A 19,562-nucleotide genomic window follows, 5' to 3' on the forward strand; every position below is an offset into this window, starting at 1 on the left:
CAACACCCTACTCCGTTTCCACAAAGTAGAGATACGAGCAACAGAAGAGAGGAAGTCCTCTATCCATCATTTACGTGGTTATAAGGGTCATACGCCACAAGCCAGGTCGATAAATCTAGGATTCTAATGAAGCTATTTCCTAACATAAAGATTAAATCTCATTGACATATTTAGAATTCATAAACAATGCCTTGTTTCCCACGTTTAAGAGGCAAGGCCGCCATCCATAAACCACAAATATGATATGAGACTTAGTCTAAACTAAATAGTCATCTTGTGTCACGTAGATTTGGGTCACCTCGACTCTTGGCACAATGAGTCTCTATTTTCACTTATCTTAATAAGAGGGAGTAGAGAGTTTCTCAACTAATCGAGACCACCCATCCTTGACTGGCAAGCCAGTCCCCACTTTCCACCCCACACTCACACTTTTTACCACACTGTTTTATATATACAAACAATGTTTCTTAATTAATTCCAAACACAGGTTCTTTTATACATCCCTTCAAACAATACCAAAACAATTCAAACAAGGCCTAATGAAGACAACCCTATTTCTCATGAGTTTGCCACTACCCGCGGACTTCCTCTGTCTAACCAATAGAGCCTTTGCAAAGGATTTATTTGATAATCATGAATTGTGCAACCTTCCCATCTCGCTAACCGCGAGGCATCTTGCTAACCGTCAGGCATCCCGCTAACCGCGAGAACAAAAGAGAGCCGATAACCTCAGCTTAATCTCCGCTAATCGCGGGATCATCTCGCTACCTGCGAGGAACAAAAGATATTCTTTCAACAATCCTTCTCTTTAAATGATTCTTCAAACATAATCAATCAATTCTTCATATTAATCAGAATCCACTTATCAAACAATAACAATTTATTAAGTAATAACAATTCAACAAATAGTGACAATTTATTAAATAGTCCTTTTACTAATCTATAAAAACATATGCTTGTTTCTTGTGATAGAATCACGTGTTTTGGACGGTTTAAGGGGTTCCCTATGCTTAGCTTCCCAAGTCAAACATGAATAGAAATGCAGAATTATAAATTTGTCTTAACGGATTTGGAGTGTGTGCGCCTAACTCCTGTGCTGGAGGTTGGACGGCTTCGACTTCTTCTTCGGTTGATGCTTCTGCATGAGATATGTTCAGAGTAGACACCTTTCTTCCCACCTTCCTTGGTGGTGCAATGGCATGGGCGTCCTTAGAACTTCACGCTTCGGAGCCATAGCTTCAGAATAGAGAAAAGAAAAGCGCGTTGTTGGAGAGAGAGAGAGAGAGAGAGAGAGAGAGAGAGAGAGAGAGAGAGAGTTCACAAACTGGGAGACGGCACGTCGACGATTGGAGATGGAGATGGCTTGAAGGTGAGAGGTTTAAAGAGAGAGCCTCCCTCCGGCGTGTCGTTGCAAGAGAGCTTTCGCTTCCATAGATGTGTGTTCAAAGTGAGAGGAGAAGGGTCCTTTATATAGGCCCTAGGGGGGTGCTAAGAATATTGAGAGGGTTTCAAGAATAGGAGAAGGAAAAGCTCGCGTGTCGTCGTGCTTCCAATTTTTTATTTTTTTTTAGACGTTCGCGAATCTTATGCGCGATTTTTAAAAAGCTCTATATTTACAAGTTCCCATTCTATCTTGAGAGAGAGAAAGAAAGGAGTATCCTAATTTTGACTCACCTCTCTTTATTTTTAAAAAATATTATCTCTAAGTTTTTTCTTCATACATAGATTAGGTTCCCACATAAACCTATTGTTCCACATAAAGAAAGATCATAAATAAATAGATTCTGAACCCGATTTTTAATCTGATTGCTCTAATAAACTCATGATGACTCACAAAATTGAGAATCTCAATCACTTTGCAAAATAATTGAAATGACTTATATGGATAAATGTTGGGTACATTACAATCTCCCACACTTAGGGATTCGAGATGTCCTCATTTCGAGAAAAAGTGAGAATACTCCTACCCTAATTACTAGCGATCATCATTATGTCAAAAAGGGTGATGTCTTTAGTTTTCTTCACTTGCTACTGCTACTCCATTAGTCAGTCGTTGACAAGCGTTCCGATAATGTCCCAACTCTCCACATTCAAAGCATCGAACATTCAAGCGTCGGGAATCTTGCGCAGTAGCGGCATAAACCCTTTGTGGTTGTCTATCGTTGAATCTTTGATTCTGTTCGATTCTTCTTGTAATTCCTTGTTCCTTCATCAAAGGTTTAGCTCATAGTATAGCATCTTGTACAGTGGTAGGCTTCAAGGCTTCCAATCGCGAGCTAATTGGTTCTCTTAAGCCTTGGCAAAAGTGAGCTACCTGCTGCTCTATGGTCATTGATGGTGTGTAACGTCTTACTCTTACAAACTTTGAGTAGTACTCTTCCAAGGATAAACTGTATTGTTTCAAGCTAAAGAACTCATTCATCTTTATCGCTTCATGGGCAGGAGGTAAGTATCTTTCCTTCATTGCTTGTTTGATTTCCCACCAACTCTGAGAGTTCTCCAACACTCCCATGTCACGACAATGTTGTTTCCACCATAATTTTGCTTCACCAGAGAGGCGAAACATCCCTAGCATCGCTTGATTTGCAGGTGTGGTCCTTGCAGCAGAGAAGTAATCATCCATAGCTTCAATTCATACTTCTGCATCTTTCTCAATATCATCACCCTCTCCTTTAAAAGAAGGTGGTTGCATTTGTTTCAACAATAACTTCTTTTTCTGAATCTTCGTATAGATAGCATTGTTCTGAGGGTTTTCCAACGTAGAAGTGATTTGAGGATTCCCCTGAGTGTACATCACTGTTTATAATTACTCAAATCAATAGGGTACTTTCCAAACTTAGACTTATCCAGTCCACTAAAATCTCAATCGTATGACTTACTCGATTTCTACTAATCCGATTCATTAAAACTCAATCAAATGACCTAACCAATCTTGACTTAACCAGTCCATAAAAACTTAGTCACATGACTTAACCAGTCATGATTATCTCAAGCACATGACCTAACCAATCTTCACTTAACCGATCCATCAAACTTAGTCACATGACTTAACCAGTCATGGCTCATTCAATCCTTCAAAAAATTCACTTTCATGACTTAACCAATCAAACAATTTCTTTGTAGAAAAACAACTCAATCTTCTATTCATAAAATCATCAAAATGTCATATAGGGGTCTACAAAAGATCTCTCACTGAAAAAATAATAGAGGTTTCAACCATAACCAACGGTACACGTCAATCGACATAGCGTAATATCTCTAAGAGTCGGATATTGGGTATAGTAACCATACACAAGAGGAAGCTTGAAGTAGCCAACTAAATCTTTTTAACCTAAGCTTTGATACCAATTGTGAGGTCCCCAACCCCGAGAAGATTGGGGCGACTTGATAGATGGCCTTCATTTATTCTCCTTTTCCATTGACGACACTCTACTCCGTTTCCACAAAGTAGAGATACGAGAAACATAAGAGAGGAAGTCCTCTATCCATCATTGACGTGGTTATAAGGGTCATACGCCATAAGTAAATCTAGGATTCTAATGAAGCTCTTTTCTAACATCAAGATGAAATCTCATTGACATATTTAGAATCCATTTACAACGCCTTTTTTCCCACGTTTAAGAGGCACGGCCGCCATCCATAATCCATAAATATGATATGAGACTTAGTCTAAACTAAATAGTAATCTTGTGTCACGTAGATTTGGGTTACCTCGACTCTTGGCACAATGAGTCTCTATTTTCACTTCTTTTAATAAGAGAGAGTGGAGTGTTTCTCGACTAATCGAGACCACCCATCCTTGACTGGCAACCTGAGCCAGCCTCCACTTTCCACCCCACACTCACACTTTTTACCACACTGTTTTACACATACAAACAATGTTCCTTAATTAATTCCAAACACAGGTTCTTTTATATAGCCCTTCAAACAATACCAAAACAATTCAAACAAGGTCTAATGAAGACAGCACTATTATTCAACAAAATAACTTTTCCAATTTCTCATGAGTTTGCCGCTACCCGCGGACTTCCTCTGTCTAATCAACAAAGCCTTTGCAAATGATTTATTTGCTAATCGCAAATTACGCAACCTTCCCATCTCGCTAACCACGAGACATCTCACTAACCGTCAGGCATCCTGCTACCCGCGAGACATCCCGCTAACCGCGAGGAACAAAAGAGAGCCGATAACCTCAGCTTAATCTCCGCTAATCTCAAGATCATTTCGCTACTCGCGAGGAACAAAAAATATTCTTTGAACAATTCTTCTCTTTAAATGATTCTTCAAACATAATCAATCAATTATTCATATCAATCAGAATCCACTTATCAAACAATAACAATTTATTAAGCAATAAAAATTCAACAAACAGTGACAATTTATCAAAGAGTCCTTTTACTAATCTATGAAGACATATGCTTATTTCTTGTGATAGAATCACATCTCTTGGACGGTTTAAGGGGTTTCCTATGCTTAGCTTCCCAAGTCAAATATGAATAGCAATGCAGAATTATAAATTTGTCTTACCGGATTTGGAGCGCGTGCACCTAACTCCTGTGCTGAAGGTTGGATGGCTTCGACTTCTTCTTCGGTTGATTCTTCCGCATGGAATACGTTCGGAGTAGACACCTTTCTTCCCACCTTCCTTGGTGGTGCAACGGCATGGGCGTCCTTAGAACTTCACGTTACACGCTTTGGAGCCATAGCTTCGGAATAGAGAAAAGAAAACCGCTTTTTTGGAGAGAGAGAGAGAGAGAGAGAGAGAGAGAGAGAGAGAGTGTGTGTTCACAAACCGGGAGACGGCACATCGATGATTGGAGATGGAGATGGCTTGAAGGTGAGAGGTTTAGGGAGAGAGCCTCTCTCCGGCGCGTCATTGCAAGAGAGCTTCCGCTTCCATAGATGTGTGTGTTCAAAGTGAGAGGAGAAGGGTCCTTTATATAGACCCTAGGGGGGTGCTAAGAATACTGAGAGGGTTTCAAGAATAGGAGAAGGAAAAGCTCGCGCGTCGTCGCGGCTCTTTTTTTTTTTTTTGGACGTTCGCGAATCTTATGCGCGATTTTTAAAAAGCTCTATACTTACAAGTTTCCATTCTATCTTGAGAGAGAGAAAGAAATAAGTATCCTAATTTTGACTCACCTCTCTTTCTTTTTTAAAAATACTATCTCTAAGCTTTTTCTTCACACATAGATTAGGTTCCCACATAAACCTGTTGTTCCACATAAAGAAAGATCATAAATAAATAGATTTTGAACTCGATTTTCAATCCGATTTCTCTGATAAACTCATGATGACTCACCAAATTGAGAATCTCAATTACTTTGCAAAATAACTGAAATGACTTATATGGATAAATGTTTACATTACAGTGTGATAGTGAATTGGATGCATCTATATCTAGTCGTCCTCGTTCAGGTTCTTTCCATGCATCTTATGCATCAAATTGTTATGCTTTGGCTATTTCTAGTTTATCTGATATGGAGGAACCTCTTTCTTTTGATGAAGCACCGAATTTTGAAAAATTGGTGGCTGCCATGCAATTAGAATATGATGCACTTATAGAAAATGACACATGGACTTTATGTGATTTGTCTCTCACCAGAAAGGGCATCGGATCGAAGTGGATTTACAAGTTGAAACGGAAGCTGCATGGTGAGATAACTGCTGTCACATACGACAAGTTGCTCCCACTTGTCGTATAACTATTGTTCGTCTTTTGTGTGCATTGGCATCTCATTTTGGATGGGATGTACATCAATCATACATTGTTACGAATTTCTTGAACGGTGATATATTTGAGGAAGTTTATGTAATGTAGCCTCACGGTTTTGTCAAGAAAGGACAAGAAGATAAAGTGTGCAAGTGTAAGAAAGCTTCGTATGGGTTGAAGCAGTCTCCTCATGCTTGGTATGAGAAATCTGACACTCATTTGGTTAAACGAGGCTTTTGTAACAGTCCAATAGAAAGGAGGCTTTGTATATAAAGTGTGAGGGTGATGTATTTCTCATCATTGGTCTTTACGTAGATGATTGGTTGATTACAGGTCCAAATGAGACACACATTGTTGAATTCAAGGCTGATTTGAATACTATCTTCAAGATGAAAGACTTGGGCTTTGCATCATTATGTAAGCATACATTTTAAGCAGTGTGATGGTGGTATTGCCTTGTGTCAAACAAGCTATAGAGACATTACTATGTAATTTTGGACTTGAGGGCTACAAACCTATTGCTACTCCAATGGAAACATGTTTGCAATTGAGTCTTCATGATGTTGGTGATCCTGTCGATGTCACTCTTTATAAAACTATTGTTGGATGACTTGTTTATGTATTCAATACAAGGCCAAATATAAGCATACATTTTAAGCAGTGTGATGGTGGTATTGCCTTGTGTCAAACAAGCTATATAGAGACATTACTATGTAATTTTGGACTTGAGGGCTACAAACCTATGGCTACTCCAATGGAAACATGTTTGCAATTGAGTCTTCATGATGTTGGTGATCCTGTCGATGTCACTCTTTATAAAACTATTGTTGGATGACTTGTTTATGTATTCAATACAAGGCCAAATATTCAATTTGCTGCTTTTTTGGACTCAGATTGGGCTAGTTATTATGACACATGAGTGTCCACGTGGTTTTTGTTTCATGCTTGGTAGTTCATGCATATCATGGTTGAGTAAGAAGCAACCTACTATGGCCACTTCCGGTTGTGAAATTGAGTACAGGTGTTGGATAAGACACTGCAAATATCATCGACATTGATAATCAAAGCGCATTGGCAATTGCAAGGAGCCCGGTTTTCCATGCTCGCACAAAGCACATTGAGGTGCATGATCACTATGTCAGAGAGACACACTCAACAAAAGAGATTAGCTTGGCTTATGTGCCAACACATGACAGCCTTGTAGATCTTTTCACAAAGGCATTTCCTCGTGGAGAAGTTCAAAGATTTCTACAAAGCTTTGGGTTTTCTCCCCTTTGTGGATTGATCATGTCCTTAGGGAATGGCACTTCTCAATACACTATGTGCCAACTTGCGTTCATCGCATCACTGCTAGAGGGGGGATTTGCTGTCATTTATGAGATAGTGATGTGTGTGAGCACACTTGGGATCATCGGGGCATTTTTTCCCTCAGTAGGAGGTATTTCTCGTAGTGCATTGTACATACGCCCATCATTCTAGGGCTAACTTATATTTCCATTGTGCACTAAGCACTACACTCTCTGTAGTGTGCCTTGAGCTTCTTAATCCTCTCCAAGATGTATGTGTATCCCTACAACCCTAATTCCAAAAGCTAGAAGTTATCCATTAAAGGATCCTGAGTCACAGAGTTCATTGACTACACAATCACAAGCTCATGTCCATCCTAGACCCATTATTTGTGCATTAGATTATACCATCCATATGGAGCTAGCTGCCCCCCATTAGTTGTGCATTAGATTCCCCATCTGTAGTGCTAGCCACCTATGACCATTAGAGAGAGATCTAGGAGATTGCAATTTTTATTGCTTGGAGAGAGTTCTAATATCCCTCCTAGTTGCACTAGACCTTTGAGTTGAGTATATTGACCACACCACATGCACTTTTTTCCTATGGGTTTTTTCCTTGTGGATATCCAAGTACAGAGACCTTAAACTATAATTTTTATTTAATTTTTTTCACAATAATTCCATGGCTATTACTGGCATGCCCGTTGAGGTGTAGTGCTCCTTGTTTTTCATTATTCAGTAGAATATTTGATGAATACAAAGGGATGACATTGCCACTTCACACTTCTTCAACTATATCTACTGGAGGAGATGTATCCCATGATTACATGTGTACTACTTCCTATTATTTCTCTTATGGTTTTGGCATTTTGTATTTGACTTCATGGTTTTACATTGTTGATATTGACATATGTGTATTGTACTTGCTGGATAGATGCTTGTATGTTTTGCACATGTGTAGGTTAATTAATTCACTTGTTTGCTTATTAAATTGAATTTACATTAAGTGCTTGGATTTTTCTTGAATGCATGGTACTTCTCTTCATAGAGTATTTTTAAAATATTTTGTAACGATGGAGACTTTGACTATGTCTTAGGCCTATTAAGGGTTAAACTAAGTAGCACTCTTAGTTAATAATGACTTAATCAAAGAATTGAAAGTTAAAAAATGCTTATTTGTTGTTTATTATTAGTACCCACGAAAAGGGGTCACTCAAATAAATTTAAGAAAAACAATAAATATACGGCCAGTCGGAGTTTGCTTCATGCACAAGAGACTACCACAAGAGTACTCTACAAAATCCAAAAGCAAAAAAACAAAAGGATACTTTCATGAGCTTCGGGTATGGAATTATTAGTTGAGCGAGTTGTGAAAAGCTGACCATTGAGCTAATGAATCCCATAATTATGTTATAATCCTTTGACTTTGCTATGAATTAAGTGCTCCATTTATGCTTAATTCTAAACATTTGACTTAATGTATTTAATAGGTAGACATTTGGATTAGTTAATCAATGCACATACATGCATTTTCCTTTGGCAAGTCAATTTGGTACTACCTATTTATGTACTTGATAATATTATTTTCTGCTTCTATTTGTTGGACCCACATGCTTTTATCTTGATTCATTTCTTTTTGCAATCACATTGTTCAATGCTAAATCTTTACATCATGACATAGCTTTGTCAAGGACGACAAAGCTTGGGAAGGGGGGGATGTTGGAGGCATTGAACACTAGTAGCCATTGTATCTTCCCCATGAGCATATTTTCACATATCCTATGTACAAATTGCCGAAATTTGATCAATTTTGGGTTAATTACACACAAAGTAAAGTGCAAAAATGGGTTTTTTGAGACCAAAATCAGATAGAAAATTCACTATTTGGGAGATGATTTTTGGATAATTCATATTATGTTGTGCAAATTTTAAAGTTTTGATGCTTGCAAATTAGTTGGAATGATGCAATTTTTTTGGTAATTATTGTATTAGTTTTTATACTTTTTTTAATTATTGCATTAATTAACAAGAAATTACATTAAAGTTGACCTTAAAGCCGCAATGATGATCTTTGCATGCAAAAAGATCTTGAAATAATGCTTCCCTTAATAATCTTAACGGCCTTAAAGTTGTAATGATGGGTCTTGAAATGGAAGCAGATTGGATGACATTTAGAGTGAGCTTGAGCACACAAAAGGATCTTTCAAACTAATTAGATATAGAAAGACAAGGTGTAATGGTGGTTCACTATTCAGCAACTACAAGCACATGATGTTGGATATGGAGGGAAGAACCAGAGAAAACTGAGAGATCATAGATTTGAATGATATTGTGGAGAGAGAGAGAGAGAGAGAGAGAGAGAGAGCCAACACACATTTTAGAAAAAGAGTATAGAGAGAATGTTAGAAGTTTGCTTTTGTGGTAGGTAGAGGGGCAAATAGTGCCTTCCTTAATAACCTAGCAAGTGTGTGTGAGAGAGAGTGGCTTCAATGTGAGAGAGAGAGAGGAGAGGGGTGGAAAAATGACAATCTACATATATTTAAAAAATAAGTTATCCACCTCTCTTTTTGGTAGAAAATACCTATTTTAAAAGCCAAGATATCAAAAAAGATTTTTGAGGCTAGGTTCACACGAGCCGACCGACACACTGTAATATTTCTCTTTGCCTCTGCTCTCACATGGGACGATAGCATACAACAATAAAGCAATGGCACGAATAGAAGACAAAGCATGGTAGATAGCTGAGCGGTTGATCATGAGGCTGTTAAAGTGTTGCGCAGAGTTCAACCCTCGCTCTCCGGCTTCTTTGCTGAAAAGGAACCCGACAGCAAGCTTCTTTCGAGGATGGGGGGCTCACTCAAAGAGTGGTGGGTCCGGAGAAGCTCTTCTTCTCTTTTGCCCAATGGACGTCTGCCAGAGAGGACAACACGCCTCTGTCCCTCACTCTACTGCCGCCTCGTATGAACCCAGCCTTATATAGGCCGAACCTAGACCTTGTTCCCCACTACTCTAGGTAGTCAAAGCTAACTTAAAGCATAAGTATTGCCAAATAAAGAGGCCCTTATATACCCCATTCACTATCTAATGAGATATGAAAGCAGGTACAGATATGAATATGCATTGTTGGGGATTTTATTCTAATATGAGGGTATATATTCTTGAGCCGAGAGTAAACCAAGCTTGCCATTCATATCAGCAAGTATCTTGCTTCATCTCGCTTCATGTATAATATTAGTCAGCTCTATTTCCTCCCCTTTCACATCCTTGATAAAATTTTGCCACTTCGGACCCTATAGGTCAAAATGGTCCATGAAAGGGCTTTGCAATCCTCAAAAGGGGGGACTAGTCCTCACCTTTAGACAATGGTAAACAATATATAAATCCTATGAAATCGAGAATGTTCCACTAATAAAGTGATACAAGTTAGATTGTGTACATTCTCCATGTAGAACTAGTACTGTACATCTCAAGACACTTTGGGATAAGCTTGTATATCCTAAAGGTCATGTAACCATAGAGATAGTGATGTGTTTTTCTTTGTTTGAAAGATCCATATGGTGTTGTTGAGAAAGAAGAATGGTCATTGGCATGGCTCGGTGAAGAAACTCCACCACCTCTCGCATGGATGGACGTTGTCGTGGGAATCCACAAGTACAGAGGAGGGCAAGTTTTAGGACATTGGCCATGCTCTCTTTGTCAATGTCGGTCACCTCTAGGCGACAATCCAACACTTTCCAAAAATCCTCTTTGGATTGAGCCAACACTTGTGCTACCCATTTCACAAGCTCTATACTATCACACTCTAATTCCTTACATCTAGGGCTTCTTCCTGTCAATAGCTCTAATAGCACCACGCCATAGCTATACACGTCACTTTTTTCATCCACTTGCAATGTATAAGCATACTCTGCACAACCAAGTAAACATGTTTAATAGCAGTAACCTCTATCAAAATGTCAGTAATTTGACTTCCATATACACTATCCTTTTTGCAAACTATCATTGCAAGTGCACTTGCTCCATTTTTCTAGTCTCATGTTAGATGAATTAGGTTTTTAGAGCTTAACTAAATGAAATTCAAATCAATACTTTTACACACTATCCTTTCCCATTTACAAATCAAATTTTTTGCTTCAAAAATTTAAATTTGACCAAACAAAAGAGGCTAGTGAGGTTAGTGGTCTGAAAGGCTTGGCTTTGCCCTTCGCCTCCATACCTTCATATGCTTTAATCTACCGCCCCTGCTTTGAGAGGCCAATGCTCTAGTGCCTAAGAGGCTCCCCCATCACAACAAGTTTTGGACAAATTCTCACAACAGCTCACACATTGTGACTTACCTCAACATCATGAGCTTCTGTGAGGGAGGCACTGCATACCTAGCTAGGTACGATTGGGGGACAGGGGACCGCCAGCCCGGTGGGGGGCCGGGGGTCCCCTGTCCCCAAACCCCAATCGTACCTAGCTAGGTATGCAGTGCCTCTCGAGCAGAAGCTCATGATGTTATGCATTGTATAAAAAATAGCTTCTTGTTTTCATATGTGAGAAAATTCTAAATCTTGTTATGTGCACGGGCCCTCTAAGGGCAGCTCGATTCACCTTGATCCCCTCTTGCGTTTCAATGACCTTCAATTGAGAGAGAGAGAGAGGGAGAGAGAGAGAACCTGGGGCAATGTATCCAAAAGACCCAACAACACCAGTCATGGCTCCTTTAGCAAGCAGAGATTTAGCCACCCCAAAATCTGCAAGCCTAGCTTCAAAGGAAGTATCCAAGAGAATGTTGTTCGCCTTGATGTCCCTGTGCAAGATGGGGGGAACACAATCTTGATGCAAATAAGCAAGCCCCTCTGCAGCCCCCAAAGCTATCTTGAAGCGGGTAGCCCAAGAGCACAACTCACTCCTAAAAGACTTGTGTAACACATCCCCCAAGCTCCCATTGCACATATACTCATACACTAGCAGCTTTGCCTCCTTGCACTCACATGCACACATCAGCTTCACTATGTTTTTGTGCTGAATCTTGCCCATTGTCTCCATCTCTGCCTTGAAACAAAAGCTCTCATGATCCCTAACTCTCTTCTCTGCACCCACTCCTCCATTCAACCCATTCGCACCCGCTACTACAACCGCACCCGTATTTCCGCTCAGCTTTAATGGCATCATCAGCTTCTTCACTGCCACAACCTGCCTCCCTCCCTTCAAGCTCACCTTATACACCCTCCCACTCCCCCCTGACCCTATCACATCACTCTTCTCTAGCTTCTCATATATCTCGGCTTCATCAAACCCTAGCCTTTGGAATGGCACAACCACCCACTCGGCGCTTGACGCCTGCTCTATCTTTGCCACCCCCTTTTTCTTTCTGTACACCTTCACCATTAGCGCTACACATAGCACGGTCGCGCATACCGTGAGCACCACAATCGGCACCACCAGATTTATGTTTAAGTTCCCATCTTCTGAATCTTTTGCACTTGCCAGGGAGCATGACTCTGCTGAGATACAAAGCTTTGAATTGCCCTCAAAACTCCTTGCACTGAAGTCACTTGCAAGCGGCTCCGGCACCGTCCCGGATAAATCGTTGTATGAGACATCAAAAAACACATAGGTAGACCTTGCTAAGATAGTGGGTATGCTCCCATTTAGGTGATTCTTGGAGAGATCTATGTAGTTCAGATCTGGTATGAGGCTTAGCTCTGCCGGTATTTCACCAGAGAGCTGGTTTTGAGATAATTCAAGCGATGTAAGGGCACGACAACCTGCAATTGATGATGGTATCTCACCAGAGATTGCATTGACTGAAAGGTTTAACACCCCCAGACGCGACAGACTGCGAATTTCCGGAGGTAACGGCCCGGAGAGCTTGTTCTGAGCTGCAGTCAGCTTGGACAGATTGAACCAGAATTTTCTTATTTCACTCGGAATCGAGCCCTCAATTAGATTTGAATCAAGGAAAATTGTCTGCAAGTTGCCATTCCCATCACCGCCGCTGCTATCGCTGAGACTAATCTTGCCAGAGAGGTGGTTGTTTTGGAGATCAATTATCTGCACGCTCGGTAGCATCCAAAGCCCACTCGGAACACTGCCAAAGAGCTCATTGCCAGCGACGATGAAGCGTAAAACGCTCTTGCACTTGCTATATTCTTCAGGGATTGAGTCTTTGATGCGGTTTCCTTTGAGAGAGAGGTATTTCAGACTGTTTCCGTTGCAAAGATGCGGCGGGAAGGTGCCTGTGAAATTGTTGTTGGTGACATCAAATTGGAAAAGATTAGAGTGGAGACCCCATTCAGAGGAGAGGGAGCCAGAAAGGTGGTTATCGGAGACGGCGAAGGTGGAGATTGCGGGGAGGGAGGCGAGGCCATCCGGCAAGGGGCCAGTGAGGTTGTTAAAATCAAGGAGGAGTGTTTGCAGAGAGGAAAGAGAAGCAAAGGTGGAGGGGATTGTACCTGAGAGAGAATTGTTGTGGAATTGGAGGTTTTGGAGAGAAGAGGTGTTGAAGGGGGGGAGTTGGCCAGTGAGGTGGTTTTCAATGAGATATATTTCTCTGAGCTTGGGGAGGTTAGCCAGAGATGGAGGGATGATGCCAGAGAGATCGTTGAAGGCGAGGTTAATGAACCACAAATGCGACAAGTTCCCGAACCAGGCCGGGATTTCGCCGACGAGGCTGCACCCGGGCATGTCCCACTCTTGCAAACTAGACAGATTGACAAATTCTTGGGGGATTTCTTGAGGGATGTAGGGATTGTATGACAGATCCAGGATTTCTAGCATGGAGAGGCGGCCGAGCGACTGCGGAATGCGGCCGGAGAGCAAATTGCCACGCAGTCGAAGCAAGCGGAGCTGCGAGAGGTTGCCGAGGTCGGCGGGGATTTTGCCATTGAAGTTGTTGCCCTCCATGTTGAAATCCTGTAGCTGACTGAGGGAGGAGGTGGAGATGGTGCCCGGAAGCTGGCCGTAAAACCCGTTCATGCTGAAGTCGAGGACGGTTATCTGTGTGCAGGACTGGAGGAGGAAACCGGGAAAGCTCTGAATGAACGTGTTGCTGCGTAGTCGGAGCTCCGCTAAATTTGGTAGATCGCAGAGTGGGCTGGTGAGCTGGCCGCTGACGTTGAAGTCAGTGAAATTGAGGCCAGTCACAGTGGCTGCACTCGCGTCCGAGCAAATCACACCATCCCACGTGCTGCACACTCCCGCCAAATTGGAGGCGCTCCACCCGCTCAGCCGCTCCGTCTGCGTGAGTGAACTCTTGAACGCCAGCAGCCGCTCAGCCTCCCAAGTGATGTTGGGCGTAGCGGCGCTGCTACATTCGGCAGCGCCGCTAAATATGGCGGCCAACAGGAAGAGAGCAGCTAGCCCTGCCATTTTGCCCTTATCACAATTTGCAGGCTCATCTCGAACTCTCGTGTTTTTATTTGCCTCTGATTTCAAAGCCTTGCACCTTTCCTTGAAAGTCAAAAGGGTCGCGATCAAACAAGCACGTTTATGAATTGGCTTCTAATCTTCTAGAGTCTGTTCTAGACCACCAGTGAGTTCCTTCAGCTGTCTGAGAGCCAGTTCACATGAGGGTTTGATTTTCAAAATGTTGGCGAGATGCTAGAGCCTAGCAACTACGGTTTAAAGTTTATACCTGTAGGTACTCTCTCCTTTATCCTTTGGTATTGAAAGGAGCCACCTCTCCAATCTATAGCCTGCTATTTAAAACGGGAGACGGATCCCCCCCCCCCTCCCTCTCGGGTGTGAGCTCGACCAACCTCAGACAGTGTATCTTGCAGCCCACGGCGCTCAGCACGTTGAGAGAGAGAGAGAGAGAGAGAGAGAGAGAGAGAGAGATGTAGCGCGCACATGAGACGATGGAAGGAGTGTTCGTTGGCATTAGGAACACAGCTCACCGATCGCTTGCTTGCGCACATGTGCTTCAAAACGCTGCGGTCGTTGTTGCTTATTCCCTGTTGGCAAACTGTGTGCAGGTTAAAGGATGATGCAATGAGCTCCACATTAGCCCGCTGCAACCTTTGCACGTCACTCAGAATCGTTCCCCCCTCACGAACGTAAGAGAAACGCTTGAGAACGTGATGAAGGGAGGCGGCTCCATTACTTGACGTCGTTCAACATCCGATGCTTCAAGGACAGGGGCGTGGCAAGGCCTGCTGAGGTGGAGGGCACTTTTTGGCCGAACGCATGGTTGAACAACGCCATGTGCGCACCATAAGTAAGAGAGAGAGAGAGAGAGAGAGAGAGAGAGAGAGAGAGGGGGGGGCAACCAAAGGCCGTTGGCAATATTAGTGGGAGCTAAAGTCCTCACTGATTGTGGGAACTCCTCACTATCCCCCCCCCCCCCCCCCCCCCCCGGGGAGGGGGCCCGATCTAGGACTAGAAAAATACATTTTCCCTAGCCGGTGAAAATAAGGGCAAACTTGATCCTGATTTCTAGGTCAAAATTTGAAGCTTTTGCTGGCAATTACACTGAAACTTGTTTACATTTCACGCTTTTCATAAATGCAAGCTCAAAATCTAATCTAGATTTTACGAAAGTAGCCGATTAGAATACATTGGACCCCGGTTTGTTTTTCTAATTGCTCCTCTCAACCCACATAAACTAGGGATGAATCTTGGCAAGCCTGATTTTTAATGGTGGGCTTTATGATTGCTCCACCCAAGGTTAATATTATGACATGGAAGTCCCAAAAGGGATTGTGATCCACAGAAAGAAATACGTGGGATACCACTGTAGCTTCAGCACCGGCACATAGGGTCTGTGAACTATGGAAGCACAACGCATTATAAATTATATTCTAAATTTTGTGTGCACATGTGAACCGAGTTGTGATTCTTTGAATTATGTGAGCATCGTCAATTGCCGCACAAAGCATAGTCATCAATTACTTTAGTGATGAATAATTATACCTCGTGCATGATCACATGGCCACCAATTATCTTTCAAATGTAACTATGCAAGTCTTGATCCTTCCCCCCCCCCCCAAAACCCCCCAAAAAAAAAAAAAAAAAAACCCACATCATAATCTAGGGATGAATCTTCAGTGAGACTTGCAATAGTGGTTCTTGATGGTGGGCTTTATGATTGCCTTACCCAAGATTGATGTTATGACATGGAGGTCCCAAAAGGGATCTTGGTCAATATATATAAGTGGGATACCACTTTACCTTCAACGTTAACGCATAGGTTCTATGAACGATGGAAGCACAACGTATTATAAACTATATTCTAAATATGTGTACACACGTGACTAGAGTTGTGATTCTTTGAATCATGTGAGTAGAGCCGACCATGTTTCTTTATGTGAGATTTGTCGGAATAAAAAAATCACCACACTGAGTATAGCTATTAGTTACTTTACTAATAATGCCTTTTTAAATTTGTGGTTGTGTCTAGTAGGGAGCAAGTCATAAACTTTGTTTTTTTTGGGATGGTTCGATGGTATATCTCATTTAAGATATAAGCATTAGGAAAACTTTGGACTCACTTTTTGTCCTTTTGGTTACATTTTGTTCTATCGAAACGGTAGCTCTAATTTATTTCATTTCCATTTTAAATTTTTGTGATTTTAGAAATGCTTTAGAAAGCTTGGAATTGAAAATATATCGTGATTTGTACGAATTATTCTTCTGCCCAAATAGAGATAGGCCGAATGTGACGTAAATCACATTGAATGTAGTGCACTTTTTTAAGTCAGAAAGTTTGTATACACCAAAGGCGAAACTCTCTTCCCAGAATTTTCTTCGTTGTCTAAACTACAGTGCCGCTTTTTCTCGTCTTCTTTGTATTCCATCACAAAGCCCGTAAAGAAAACAACAATGGAGAGCAGACGACCTCATCGACCGTCTACATCTATCAAGTCGATGGAAATCTTCAACAACTTCGACCTCGACCATGGTCGATGGTTATCCACTACAATAACCATCGACAGCTAGGTTCTTCTGTAGACAAGAAGAAGAAAGCGGGTGGGTAACCAATTCGTCAATAGCTACAAAGGACGTGTGAAAGGATTTCACATGTCTCAGACGAGGAAGATGGTAAAGAAAGTGCTCTATGACTTCTTCTACAACACGCCCCACTCTATCCATGGCTTCGGCACCCTAAGTCATCTCCCATTTCCCCCACATAATGGTCCACAGTGGCCAATCTCAGCTCCTGAAACTTCTAAGTGTTTTAGACTCAAGCTCCATCCGCGAATTCAGAAGTACTTACAACCAAACGTTGCAAGCATGCAAACTCAAGCTCCATCCGGAAATTCAGAAGTACTTACGACCAAACGTTGCAAACAGGCATGTACGTGTCTCTATCTTCATGCCATTACATGTGTTTATAGACTTCTTGCACGAAAAAGAGTTAAGACAGAGACCATGTTCATCTGCGAGTCGAAAAGCTACATTGATTTTTTGGATGACGCTTGGGATATCCACAATTCTGAGGGCATTTTGTGCAAGGTGGACAAACTGTCAAATTATGTGCAAGTGTATGATAGCATCACAAAACCTCATAGTTTCCTTTTACTACGTAAGGTGGCACGGATAAATGATCACTTGGTAGCTATGGACCAGGACCTATTATATGATGCTAGTAATCCCTTGAGGGTGATTGAAGTAATGTGTGAAAATGAGCTGCTGACAATTGTTAGCGCTAGAAGTAATGTCACCCTAAGATAGGTGCATGAGGATTTGCTTAATGAGATCGAACTCAACATGCTTGCAATTTCGTTTTTCAAGTGCAACATGCAAAAGGTAGTTATTGTGTCTATGTAATTTACATTCTCATTGTGATCATGTTGACTAAACTCTTCTCCTACTTGCTGTGCTGTAGATACCTGAGAGAAAGGAAACTACGGTAGTAATGTGCACAGATTGTAGAAGGTAGTCTAGATGTTGTGCATTGTATACCCTAATACAAAGACCAGTTTCACAAATCGCTGTAACAAATCAATCACTTTACCATAAACCCAAGACGGCATATGAATGCCATTTTCTTAACAAGCTGTATGCATCACCTTTGTAAACATTACAAAATGATCAATACATAGGAAAATTTGCCTCCAATTTTTCATTCAATGAGTACATTTTAGTGAGTGTTCTATTAATCTCCAATAAAAGGTGAGGAACAGGCATGAGGGATAGAGGGTGAGGCACGAGGCGATGATTGGTGTTCGTGGGGGGGTGTTTGTTGGTGTGTTGGAGAGGTAGGGGCATCAAACATGGATGGAGGGTGATGAGGGGACGAGGTCCTTGGAGAGGTATCTGGGGAAATGGGGATGGGGACAATCTGTTGTATTGCTAAAGGAGCTGGGGGGGTATCCCGTAGGTTGAGGCCGTGGAGTGGGCCTTGGTGCTGGCAACACGAATGCATTGGACACTCCTTCCGGGCATGTTACAAGGTTGATCGTGTTCTCGACCAATGGGATCCTGAAAAAAGCAACATGCACAACTCTATACTATGGTAGTTTTCTAGCTTGAAAAATGATTCAACCCTATACATTAGTTTAAGAAGTTATCAATAAGTCATAATGATGAACAAAAAGCAGGTGCTTACACTTCTGAACTCCTCCCCATACATGCGCTCCAACAGGAACTCTGTGTTCACTAACACCATCCAGCCACAAGAATGCTAGTCTTCTTGTTTGGAGACCTTGCAACTCGAAATGGTCATGCCTTCCCATATCTCCTCCTGGGTCAGTGCCTCTAGAGCAGTTGCCAACTTTTGAGCAAACCTTAAAAAATAGGCATTAAGTGCACAATTTTGAGGTCCAGGGTTGCCCTTTGTGCCTACGTAAGGACACCTCTGGGCTCCTCTACCAGCTCCAACTTGTCTTGAGGGGCAACCACATAGGAAAAAAATATAGCTAAGAGATGGTGCTAATTGCTATTAGATTAAGTTTGGGAAATGTGACTTTAGGTTGGTTTTGACTTGGGCTTGAAGATGTGGATGTGCGTTGTTTGGCAAAATCCTTACTGTAGTAATCATTAGCCTTAGGGCAATTACAACAAGGAGGCGACCCTTTTGGCAAAGGGAATTTGTTGTGGTAATGCCAATATTCTCCGCATCTAGCAGCACAAAATGGGTCTATTTTTGCGGCATGGAGGAGGATGATGACGTGTAGAAGCTTTGAGGGGCAAGGTGGTATTGAGGTCTAGTCCTGCTGCATGGAGGAGGATGATCAGAAATTGCCAGTGACACTCAAGAAAGGACTCCACTGACCTTCCCACATTCCTGTGGAAACCATGCAAGGAGTTTGTCAGGTAGCAATGCTTCTGCTCCACAACGAAACCAACAAGGCTCCAATGGGAGCTATTTTAACAAGTGTGGTCAAGTGAGATGCATGCTTTCAATATACACAAAGAAAGTAGATTATTTTGTTGCAATGGCATCAACAACTCTCTTATTCCTCTTCCTTTTCTTCTTCTTCTCCTCTCTCCCTCTCTCTCTCTCTCTCTCTCTCTCTCTCTCCCTCCTCCCCCCCCCTCATAAGTATTCAATTGTTGAATACTTGTCATGTAGAACGTTAACGTATCTTTAGATTGTTCCTACATCCTTAACATCTCTCTCTCTCTCTCTCTCT

The 19,562-nt window shown here is 41.8% G+C and overlaps 1 protein-coding gene across 2 annotated transcripts; it reads right to left on the reverse strand.

Annotated features, from left to right (window-relative positions):
• Positions 1–507: 507 nt before the first annotated feature.
• LOC147452753 (uncharacterized) lies at positions 508–14,374 on the reverse strand. 2 transcript variants are annotated; one of them, XM_086518350.1, is made up of 2 exons: positions 11,658–14,374; positions 508–768 (listed from the first exon to the last, which is right to left on the reverse strand). In XM_086518350.1, exons 1-2 carry the CDS (start codon positions 14,353–14,355, stop codon positions 698–700), a joined length of 2,769 nt encoding a protein of 922 aa, XP_086374476.1. In that variant the 5' UTR covers positions 14,356–14,374; the 3' UTR covers positions 508–697. The 2 variants fall into 2 exon arrangements, with proteins under 2 accessions (XP_086374476.1, XP_086374475.1); XM_086518349.1 differs by lacking the exon at positions 508–768 and adding an exon at positions 10,378–10,903 and having other exon boundaries at positions 11,658–14,373.
• Between the last annotated feature and the right edge of the window lie 5,188 nt (positions 14,375–19,562).

Source organism: Adiantum capillus-veneris, chromosome 8 (assembly GCF_014529385.1).
Source record: "Adiantum capillus-veneris isolate H3 chromosome 8, ASM1452938v2, whole genome shotgun sequence".
Taxonomy (NCBI): domain Eukaryota; kingdom Viridiplantae; phylum Streptophyta; class Polypodiopsida; order Polypodiales; family Pteridaceae; genus Adiantum; species Adiantum capillus-veneris.